Source organism: Lepidochelys olivacea (assembly GCF_965140295.1).
Source record: "Lepidochelys olivacea isolate rLepOli2 genome assembly, chromosome: 2".
Taxonomy (NCBI): domain Eukaryota; kingdom Metazoa; phylum Chordata; order Testudines; family Cheloniidae; genus Lepidochelys; species Lepidochelys olivacea.
Genome location: NC_140412.1, coordinates 102,911,611 through 102,923,645, shown reverse-complemented (window position 1 = coordinate 102,923,645; position 12,035 = coordinate 102,911,611). Strand labels below are relative to the sequence as shown.

The 12,035-nt window shown below is 38.8% G+C and overlaps 1 protein-coding gene across 3 annotated transcripts in view; it reads right to left on the bottom strand.

Moving 5' to 3' along the window:
• Positions 1-3,478: 3,478 nt before the first annotated feature.
• Positions 3,479-12,035, bottom strand: part of ZNF236 (zinc finger protein 236) — a 179,106-nt gene continuing 170,549 nt past the window's right edge. For all 3 annotated transcript variants that reach the window (XM_084619762.1, XM_084619763.1, XM_084619764.1), the window contains exons 32-33: positions 3,963-4,139; positions 3,479-3,654 (exon numbers count right to left, since the gene is read on the bottom strand). In XM_084619762.1, coding sequence (XP_084475888.1) covers positions 3,533-3,654; positions 3,963-4,139 — 299 coding nt within the window. In that variant the 3' untranslated portion in view covers positions 3,479-3,532. The remainder of the gene's footprint in view (positions 3,655-3,962; positions 4,140-12,035) is intronic.

Here is a 12,035-nt window from a genome sequence, read left to right as displayed (position 1 = left end):
GCCGGGTTCTGGGGAGGCAGCTCAGTCCCCTCTGCTCTGTGGAAGTGGAAAGATCCAAAGGCAGCCCTCCATGCACAAATCCAGGTGGTATGATTTGGATTGAAGTTGGCATTTAAATCACAATTAGGACTTTAAGCTCACACCACATAGGGTGATAAACTAGGGAAGGGATGAGTTCTCTCCTCTGCTGGATACTATTTGGCTGAAAATAGTTTTCTGCAAGAAGCCAACCTATTTACATTGTAATGGTTTATATCTACAATCTAAAAAGACAGAAAATCAAAAATTGCAGGATTCATGATATGATTTTTTTTTCCTAGTGATCTTCTCCTGTTTATGTGAAGGAGGATTTGAGAGTTTCTTCTTTTGAGGTTACTACTATGTATTCCAGTAAAAGATTCACAATGTCTCTCATACAAGGCTCTTCCAGGTTGGGCAGAGAAAATACAAAATATCATAAATGGGCTGCAGTAGCCAATCAAGGCACAGCCATAAAATGGTGTTCACAACAGTTTTTTTAAAAAAAGAAACTTAAAATACAAGAGAAAAAATAGGTCAAGGCAAAATTAAATTGATTTATTGCTAATAACTACATCTCAGCTATCAATGGTATATGATGCTCTTACTCAGAGAGCAAATGCCCAGTTGCCAAAGCAAGATGGACTAGGGTTTCTAGGGCACAGCAGAGTTTATTTTTGATGTTATCTTTCTCCAATGTGATGCTGTTAGGGCATGCTCCACATTCCATTTCTTTATTTTACCAAGAAAGTTCCTAAACAACCTGATCTTGTCCTGGACACCAATGTAATTGTCACAACCTCTTCACTTCTACAGAGCATCAGCAGATATCATGCATTTGAAGGTTTCCAGTTCAAACTTATCCAAGTATTCTGGAGCAGCTCCTATGTTTAAAGGAAGGATATTAAATACCTTTGTGTCAGGCAGAAGACATTCAAGACATGATTTTAAAGTACATACTGTATCTTATTAAAATGTTCAAAAAGGATATTTACCATAATTGGCAGAACTCTCCCTATTGTGGTGGGTTGAGAACTCGGGGAAAAAAAGGCAAGTCTCCCTGTTTACTTGTTACTTACTATACTTACAAATATCCACTCATTACCTGATTGGTATGTGATCAAGAGTCCTAAAGCATGGCCCTCTTGGAAAAATGATTATGTATTTCAAATGGCACCTCCTTACTGAAAAGATCTACTTTCCGTGTACAGTGAATTCTGCTTATTAGCAACCTCTTGGTTCCCAGCAAAAGGCTGTCATTCTCCATAAGTTACCAATAAGTGTAACCAGGTTTGCACGGCCAAACAACTTGTCTGGAATGAGATACACTGCTGAAATGAAAGGAGAACGTCAGTCCTTTATGTTCAACATTGAGCTGCATAATTTTAGTCATCCACAGTTTCCTTGAAATAACTAAGAATACCCATTTAAAATTGTCTTTTAAAAATAACATACACAAAGGAAAGTTGGAAAAAATTCATATTATTAACATTTCTGACTTAAATATTTCCACATAACAAAAATGTTATTTTTATGTCACCAGCTATATTACTTATATACATATGCAAAGAGTTAAAGAAATAAGAGATTCCCTATCAAAAACAACAGTGATTTCTTTCTTCAGGAATCTAAAATGACTAGGTCTTAGAGCAGACAAAGTATAGATAATATTTACCAAAAGGGGAAAAAAGTGTTTTTTGTATCCTAGAGCAAATAAAAGGCGATTATTTTTCAAATGGTAAAATAAAACCCAACTCTATTTTACATTACAATGAATCCAATACTGATCTAGAAGTACTCATATGAACTTGAAAACTTGATGAAATCTTCCTGCAATTGGGATTACTATTTACAAAATATACTGATCAGCCACACAGAGGCCCATATATTTGTATATATACATACACACACACACACACACACACACACACACACATATATATATATATATATATAACATATAAATAAATTCAAAGGAACAAAAAGTAAAAGTAAGCAAAGAGCTTTCTGTCTTTGGAATGTCTAAAACATGACTTAAGTTTTACTCCAGTGTTTCTTTGTTATGAATACACTTAAAAATGGCACCTTTTAGAGCAGTACTAAGGCTATGTCTACACTTACAGCGGCAAGTAGAGTAAAGGCACTACACCTGTAGCTACATGCCATGGCAAAAGGCAGGTGGCATGCCATGTCACTAAAGTGAGTAGCTACATACTGCTGTGTGCAGGCAGTAACGAAAAGGCTCTGGCAGTAGAGAGGCAGCGGGACACTACACTGCAGAAATTAGCAGCATAGACATGGGAGGCCCTGCTTGGAAATGCAGAGAAGTGTGTTGGATATATACCCTGAGGGCTGAGATATGTGGGCACTCTACTCTACCCACCTAAGCCCTGCCTCACCATCTACACTGCTATTTATACCCCTGTACTCTACACACTGCCGTAGCTGTAGATGTACCTTAAGTTAACTAGGTAGTTTTACTGAAAAAATAATTAAAAAACAAACAAAAAAACACCACAGTAAAATGCTTTCAGAGTTGATGCAAAAGAAAATAATGATGCTTTTACAGATTTGGAACTATAAATGTCTACAGTACAGATTACTTTTACATTAACTGAGGTGACCTGTACTGCAGCTTACTTCCAGTCTACTATTAAAATGTACTATTTTAGGTAACCTCCCAACTTTAGTATATGGCTTGTGCTTTCCACAAATACTCAAGTATCTGCCTGTTGATCCTTATGGCTAACCTAAAAACAGGGGTGTTCAACCAGTTTAATCTCTTTTAGTTTGGATTTTCTTTGAATATTTATTGCTGAGTTTGAAGCCTCAGACATTTTGATGGAAAAAAAACTAATAACTGTCTCTACAACTGGAATGGAAATAGCCTGGTCACCTCTCAAGAGATTAGCTACATAAATACCATTTAATGCAAGGGCAATTCACTTTCCAAAATTCCTCAAATGCACCAAAAGAAACTAAGAACAGAAGTTTAACATTTTACTTTGCATTGTAAAAATCAATTCTGTACTGCATGCATCTCTGTTGTAACACTTTTCTTTCTAACCTCAAATGTTTTTGCTATACATTAAAAAAATAAAATAAAAAAGCAAATGACAATTTTCATGGTTTTCCCATGAAGTTACTTTTCATCTTCTTTACTAATGCAAGGGAATCACTTTTTCCTGATATGACGTTCCAGTTAATTGTTCAACTAGATATACTGGCTGTGGATTAGAAGATGAAACTGCACGTAGTATTACCTGAGTTCACTGATTTGTAGACAACTTAACACAGATTAATTGATGTTTTTTCAATATTTTCCCACAAGCTTACAAAAACAATGATTCTTTTTAAGTACTTTTTGTAAATAATTAAAAAAACTATAATATATTATTCTATTGTTAATATTTTCAATGCTTGAAGCATCAACTGTAAAATCCATATGCTTTACTTTTTTCAAAACATATGTTGAGAAATTCAAGTCCTGAAAGCAAAGCTTTCAACTAAGGTGTCATCGAAAAACATTGCTTATACTCTGCCATTCATTTGAAGATTCTTGAACAACTTCTTCTAAATTCAAAGCACGATTAATATCTTCCCCTTCTTGTTGACTGGCAGATTCTTGTATAGTACCTATTGTAATACAACAGAGAAAGAAAGGAATGACCAATACAGATAACATAAGACTATTGCAAATACAACAAAAACAAGGAATGAGGAATATGCACAAATTATTTTGGTTCATAAATCAGAACATCCCCTTGAAATGGAAAAAAAAAATCAAAGGGAATGGACCATTTCACTAGAACTGTGTATCATCTACATTCTATGTTTTAGATCGTCCCCACCTACAGTACAGAGGAAAGGGGATACTGAAGCCACTCACTGATCTCTGCTTCAAAAAATGTGTGCTTAACATTACTACATATCACGTTACCTACCAGCATAACCATGAGCTCGTTTCATATGGAGTTTCATATTGCTTTTCTGTGTAAAGCCCATTGCACAGTAATCACATTTGTAAGGCCTCTCTCCTGTGTGCTTTTTCATGTGCACCTGAAGGGCACTCTTCTGGTTAAAAGCTTTATCACACAGTGTACACTGAAATGGACGTTCCCCTGCACAACAGAAAAATTTACATGGTAACTTTTCAGGTAACAAAACTACATGGGACAGAATACACTTATAATCCTTGAAGAAAGCATTAACATTTCTACTTTATATTCATGATTTTGTTAAGTTTGACAAATTTGTGTTTTAGAATACCAAGTTATAAAGAAGCTTACAAGTTTGATACTTTTTGCCCTACCTCAGAAAGGTAATATAAATTAGGCCATTTTATTAATTTCTAGAAAACTGAATTACTCTCAGACTTGAAAGGTGTGCCATTAAAAATCATTTCTGCTAGATTTGCAATAAAATACCAAATGTGACCCCTGTCCTGTGTGCCAAGAGGTGAATGATCTCTCTTTAGGAAAATTACTAAAAAATTTAGTAATTTTTAGTAATTTTAGTAAAATTTAGTAAAATTTAGGAAAATTACTAAAAAATACAAAGCAAAACAAAAATGAATTATTTAAATCAAGATCTCCTGCTTGCTGATTTAAATTATTTAAATCAATCCACCCTGACCTCCAGCTATAGAAATTAAGAGGCAGTCCAGTGTTTTTGCTGGAGGCTCAAGGACTACGCCCTGCCCTTCATCTTAGGCCACCAGAAAAATTCTTCCAAAGCTGAAGAAACACTGTAGCAACCAATTATTAGCATCAAGACAACCTGATATAATGCATTAATTAACCTTAAGAGAATATGTCTACATTTTCCTTTAGAAAAAGATTTCCATTTTTAGCCTGGTCATTTACTAGACTATCCAAGTGGACTGAATGAGGAGAAAAGCTACGCAACAGAAAGACATTTATCAGGTAAATTTAGTTTATAAATTTAGTTTATCAGGTAAATTACATATTCTGTTGCTCAACTTCTCTCCTCATTCATTACTAACAGAAGTAGCGATCAGTGAATCACAAAAGTGTGGGGCAGAACAAGCAGTGTTTTAATTGATATAGCAGAACAACAGGCAGGAATGACGAGGCAGTATGTGGGAAACAACTCAGCAGTACCTTCCTACCAAAGGAAACAAAGAAATGGAAACACTTACTTGTAAAATCATCCTCAGACTAGGCTCATGACCTGTGAATAAGTTCTGCCAGTTGCTTAGCGTATTAGCTGGTGCATGATTTTAACCACTTGCCTGCAGCAATTCTGAGGCCCTAAGGCCTTAGCATTTTGGACTGAAAGAGACACCTGGCATGTGAACTCAATATGTTTGAAATATATCTTTTAAGTTCCATGAAAGCCCATTTATGTCATACTCTTCCAAAGGAGTACTAATGGTTAGAACAAAATGATGGAAGAACTATTTTCCAGGAATAGTGGAAAAAGGAACCTACTTGAATAGAAAATTTCCTGAAGCTACAAGAGTAATTTTATACTTTTGACAACCACAGTGTGGTTCTTGTAGAGACAGGAACCAATTCCAAAAACTACCTATTAGAGGTAATGAGAGCAGGTCAGAGGCTCTCACTGATTAATCTTGGCATCTGATACTCAAAGGGAGAGTCTGATGTGCTACATACAGAATACCACTAGAGCTGGTACCCACATTTCTATTGTGCTTGGTTGTAGGGCTCCTATTGACCATTCTGGAGAAACAATAAGGTGGCTGAGATCACTAGAACTTTGTGATTATTATTATAATTCCCTGCTATGTAGTTTCTTTCACATTCTTCTGGAACAGCTGATACTGGCCAATGCTACTGTCAGGATATTGGACTCAATGGACCACTGGTCTGATCCCATATGGCCATGTCTGTGGGAGTGAGGTTTGCGGGGTTTTGTTTTGTTTTGGGGGGGGGAGAAAGGGGAGGTTGTTCAGAGACACCACTGAAAGAGCTGCTGAAGTTAACTAACAGGACGTGTACTCTGAAATTTTGGAAATTTGCCTTCAAGATATGCTCCCCACTGTACAAAACTTTCTCACACAGTGAATATGCAATGGTCCAGAATGAACATTAGATTGACTTTCTGCATGTTATTTGTACTTAAACTATGGAGGCCACCCTGCTATTTCAGCTGCTAATTTTCTCTAATGTTCTCAGAGAAGCAACTCACCTCTAAATCTGGATGCACAAGATATTTGTTTAAAGATGACTGATTGCTATTCATGGGTATAATATTGCCTTTGTAGCTGCCGAGTCATAAGCCATTGCTCATCACAGATCACATCAAAGGTCTGACAAGGTCAGCACATGAGATGTTCAACTCCAGGCAAGGATTATACTTCTAAATGAACCACCTGCTTACCATCAACTAGATTTTCCTTATTAAGTATATGAAAAACCTCTGGTCTGAATGGCTATAGGTGAGGCTTTGAAATTGCAGCACTGTATGTCCTCTCTCTTATAGTCCTTTGGAAAAAAGCTCCCTTCTGAAGGAGTGCCTGTCTTTCACTGGAAAAGCTATTGCTGCACCAGCCTTAGGTTTCCAAAACATATTACATGTCTTTGTTATATAACATTTAGTTTAAAATTTAGTTTTGATCAGACATCTTCATTTGGATCCCCCAAGATGATCTCAAAGGAGGTGGCTAAGGAAAACCTTCTATTTAATAACGTTTGAAAGATACTTTGTTGCAAGCCACTATCCTCTTGTCCGGTCTTGCACGTGGTGGTGCATGTGGTACTTCCCCAGGCTGTTTACATGGGGGAGATAGCATGCTACTGATCCTGGCTTGGAGGACTACTCAGCTGAGGAGGGATACTGATACAAATACCTCAACTCAATTGTAGAAGCAGCTTGCTAGATGTCCCCAGGAACATGAAAGGTTGCCTGCCTGCTCCCCCAGGATAGCTAGCATCCAAGTATTATAGGAGCAACCTAGCTCCTCTCAGGTCTTTATTCAGTAAATCAGGATAATTTTGAACACAGAAAGGGATTTCTCACTTAACCACTGTAATCCCATGATGGTGCAGCTTTGTGGGGAGTGGAATGTCACATCTCACAGTCAGCATGGATTTGTCAAGAAAAAATTGTGTCAAACCAACCCAATAGCTTTCTTTGACAGGGTAACAAGAATTGTGGATAGGGAGGAGGCGGCAGACGTGGTATTTCTTGACTTTAGTAAAGCTTCTGATACTGTCTCGCATGACCTTCTCATAAACAAACTAGGAAAATGCAACCTAGATGGAGCTACTATAAGGTGGGTGTAAAACTGATTGGAAAACTGTTCCCAGAGTAGTTATCAGTGGTTCACAGTCATGCTGGAAGGAAAGTGGGGTCCCACAGGGATCAGTTCTGGGTCTGGTTCTGTTCAATATCTTCATCAATGATTTAGATAATGGCATAGAGAGTACACTTATGAAAAGTCTGTGGAAGATACCAAGCTGGGAGGGGTTGCAAGTTGTCATAACCATAAGGGTAGCCTAAAATTCCTCCTTACCTGTAAGGGGTTAAGCAGCTCAAATATCCTGGTTGGCACCTGACCAAAGGAACCAACGGGGACAAAAGATACTTTCAAATCTGGGTGAGGGGAGAGGCTTTGTTTTGGGTTCTTTGTTTCTGTGTTCGTTTGCTCTTGGGACTAGGAGGGACCAGATATCAATCCATGTTCTCCAAACCATTCTGAACCAGTCTCTCATATTACAGAAATTTCAAGTACAGCCAGGCAAGGCATATTAGTTTATCTTTGTTTTCTCAATTTGTGAATTTTCCCTTTGCTAGAGGGAAGTTTATCCTGGTTTTTTTGTAACTTTCAAGTTTTGCCTAGAGGGGAATCCTCTGTGTTTTGAATCTGATTACCCTGTAAAGTATTTACCATCCTGATTTTACAGAGGTGATTCTTTTACTTTTTCTTTAAATAAAATCCTTCCTTTAAGAACCTGACTGATTTTTTCCATTGTTCCAAGACCGCGTGGTTTGGGTTTTTGATCATTTTGTAACCAATTGGTTAGGATATATGCTCAAGCCTTCCTCAGGAAAGGGGGTGTAGGCTTGGGGAAATATTTTTGGGGAACAGGACTCCAAGTGGTCCCTTCCCTGATTGTTTGTTAAATCACTTGGTGTGGCAGCGATCCCAAGGCAAAAAAGGAATCTGTGCTTTGGGGAAGTTTTAACCTAAGCTGGTAAGAATAAGCTTAGGGGATCTTTCATGCGGGTCCCCACATCTGTACCCCAGAGTTCAGAGTGGGGAAGGAACCCTGACACAAGTGCTTTGGAGAATAGGATTAAAATTCAAAATGATCTGGACAAACTAGAGAAATGGTCTGAAGTAAACAGGATGAAATTCAATAAGGACAAATGCAAAGTACTCCATTTAGTAAGGAACAATGAGCTGCACACATACAAAATGGGAAATGACTGCCTAGGAAGGAGTATTGCAGAAAGGGATCTGGGAGTCACAGTGGATCACAAGCTAAAGAAGAGTCAACAGCGTAAGGCTGTTGCAAAAAAAGCGAACATCATTCTGGGATGTATTAGCAGGAGTGTTGTAAGCAAAACATGAGAAGTAATTCTTCCGCTCTACTTCTGCACTGATTAGGCCTCGACTGGAGTATTGTGTCCAGTTCTGGGGACCACATTTCAGGAAGGATGTGGAAAAATTGGAGAGAGTCCAGAGAAGAGCAACAAAAAGGATTAAAGGTCTAGAAAACATGACCCATGAGGGAAGACTTAAAAAATTGGGTTTGTTTAGTCTGGAAAAGAGAAGACTGAGGGGGGACATGATAACAGTTTTCAAGTACGTAAAAGGTTGTTACAAGGAGGAAGGAGAAAAATTGTTTTTCTTAACCTCTGAGGATAGGACAAGAAGCAATGGGCTTAAATTGCAGCAAGGGAGGTTTAGGCTTCCTAACTGTCAGGGTAGTTAAGCACTGAAATAGATTGCCTAGGGAGGTTGTGGAATCTCTATCACTGGAGATTTTTAAGAGCAGATTAGTCAAACACCTGTCAGAAACGGTCTAGATAATACTTAGGCCTTGTCTACACTACAGGGAAAAGTCAATCTAAGCTATGCAATTTGAGTTACGTGAATAGTGTAACAAGTCGACGTAGCTTAGATCTACTTACCACAGGGTCCACACTATGCAATGACTCCCCTTACTCTTCTCGATCCGGTGAAGTACAAAAGTCGACAGGAGAGTGGTCTGCGATCAATTTAGCGGGGTCTTCACTAGACCGCTAAATCAACCGCTGATGCATCGATTGCTGCGTGTTGATACCCCGGTAGGTGTAGACAAGCTCTTAGTCCTGCCATGAGTGGAGGGGACTGTACTAGATCGCCCCTCAAGGTCCCTTCCAGTCCTATGATGCCTCTAATCTGCTCAGAGGCTGCCTCAAGTGTTCCTTTACACTTTAATATAGAGCCAGCTTGTAAAGGGGCAGGGAAAAGAGACAGAGAGAAAGAGATTCTTTCCCATCTTTCAGACTATAAGCCCCTTTCTCTGGCAAAGACAGGGTTTATGGCTGATGGTCATAAGACACAATTCCCACAACTGAAATATGTGTCACTTTCCCTAACAGAGAGGGGGCCCTTAGGCTGAAAGCCAGACAGACAATTTCCACTGCACCACATCCTGAGGCAAGGCTTCATAGGAGTGACCGGCTTTTCTACATGTCCACACACATGCTGGTGGGGAGGGTATAGTGAGTTTGATACAGAGCACCAAGAGCGCCTCGATGTAGGAGAAAAATCTCAGCAAACACTCCCGCAGTGGGAGAAGGGATTCAACCCTGGGGTTGCAATTGCACTCTACTTGTTATTAACAATATTAATTGCTGCTTTGCAAAAGTGATGCTTGCTTTTGCCTTTTTGGGACCTGTGTCTCTGGGGTTTGCAAGACTTACCTCTGAATAACATGAAAATCCCCTGAGTCATAAGGGGAGGAAATGGAGTTGTGTAGGAGCCCTGCTTCTTTCAATAGGGAGCTGAGGACCACTTCAGTATCTTGTGGGCAGAGTAGAGAATTTTGGCTCCTCCTCATGGATTTTTCCTTGTAGCCCACATCTGTGGTAGCCACATCACACCACCCCACTCCCTGAGCTGGCTAGACAGTGTTCTCTTCATCTTTAAATTCTCTCCCTCTCTCTATCTGAAGTGCTCAGAAGCTCCTGCCTGGGCTTTTCTGCATTTGAGTCATGGTTCCTGGAAGCAAGAGGGGACTTGACTTGCAGATCGAAATCTGAGGCCTGTACCCTGGGGTCAGCTTGCTGTGAATATGCAGTGCAAGATTTGCCCTTCGCAGGACCTGTAAATGCAGAACCTGTAAACAGGGAGCACTGTTTACATAGCCTGGTGTTTTGAAGACACTGCAATCCTGGAGACAAGGTGCTGCAGCAGATTGAAACCACCGTGCTGCCAAATACCTGCTCGGAGATAGGTCACTATTGCATGAAAATGAATAAAAACTGAAGTTATAAAACAAAATTGTCAGGAGAAACAGCCACCAGAGGCAGAAAATCTGGTGGCTTGAGCTCAAAGCCAGGGCTTAGTCCTGGAGCCTCCTGCAACACAATGCACCACCTCTGAATTGTACAAGTGAGGGGTATTAACCCGTTAGTGATGATGATGAGAAACGATGTACATCAGAAATATAAAGTACATCTTATAATAAAATTATTTCACACCACTTACAACCATAACACTTGAGACCATTTTTTTCTATTTAAATATAGAAATTAAAACCCTGAGATCTATTCTCATTCAAATTCTACATTTTAAAATTTCATCTGAATGACACCGGATAGACTCCCAGCACTTCATCAAGAAGACTGTTCCTATAAAAAGTTACATTGTATTTTTTACTTTTTGGCGGAACACTCTTAATTAGAAGAAAGCAATTTTCTCAAAATTATATTACCTAATTCATCTATAAACATCTTTGGAATCCCTGGATGTCTCTATTCCAATTATTCATGGGTTTCTACTTGGTGAACCAACCACATTTCAGACTACTTTAATTTTATTTCTTCATGAACTGCAAGTGAAATTGTAGCTAGAAACCATTTAGAAATCTAGCTACTGAGACTAGAAAAAAGGCCAACAAGCTAAAATGGAACAAGAAGCCCAAAGTTCCCTTTTATTTTGGGACATCAAGGAATATCAGAAGTAAAAACTTTTTGCCTGATAACACGAAGGGACTTTTTCTACTGGTCCCAACTGAAGCATGAATGGACATGGTCACCTAGTACTCACTCATGAGAGAGGTTCATGGAAAAGGATGGGGGAGAAGGAGGTAGTGTAGTATGGAGAGAAACTGAATAGAATAACTTTACTAATTTCCAAAATTCACTTATCTGAGACAATTCCAGTCCATGTCACTCAAAAGAAGGATGAAATGTACTCAGAGGGGACTGAAGGAGGGAATAAGTCCACAAAGCATGATTCAAGGTTCTTATTAATTGGTTTTGTGTAAAATGGTCTAATTTAGGTATTGTAACTAAAACTAACTTGAGAATCAATTAATAAGGAGTATAGCAGTAGGATTATACTACTGACCACTTGATCAGGATGGTGAATGACTGTGAAACGCTCAAGGAGATTAGAGAGACTACAAAAACAGAACACCCCATAATAAGGGGGATTTCAACTATCCCCATGCTTACTGGTATGTCTCATCACAAGGCAGGATGCAGAGATAAAATTTCTAGACACCATTAATGACTGCTTCTTGAAGCGGCTAGTCCTGGAAACCACAAGAGGAGAGGCAATTTTTGATTTAGTCCTAAATAGAGCATAGGATCTGGTCCAAAAGGTTAATATAGCTGAACCACATGGTGATAGTGACCACAATGTAATTTAATTTAACATTCTGAGGGAGGAAGCGGGGAAGAATAGCAAAACACCCCACCATAGTAGAATTTAACTTCAAAAAGGGGGAACTATACAAAAAATGAGGGAGACAGTTAAATGGAAATTAAAAGGAACAGTCAGAAGAGTTAAATGCCTGCAAGCTGCATGG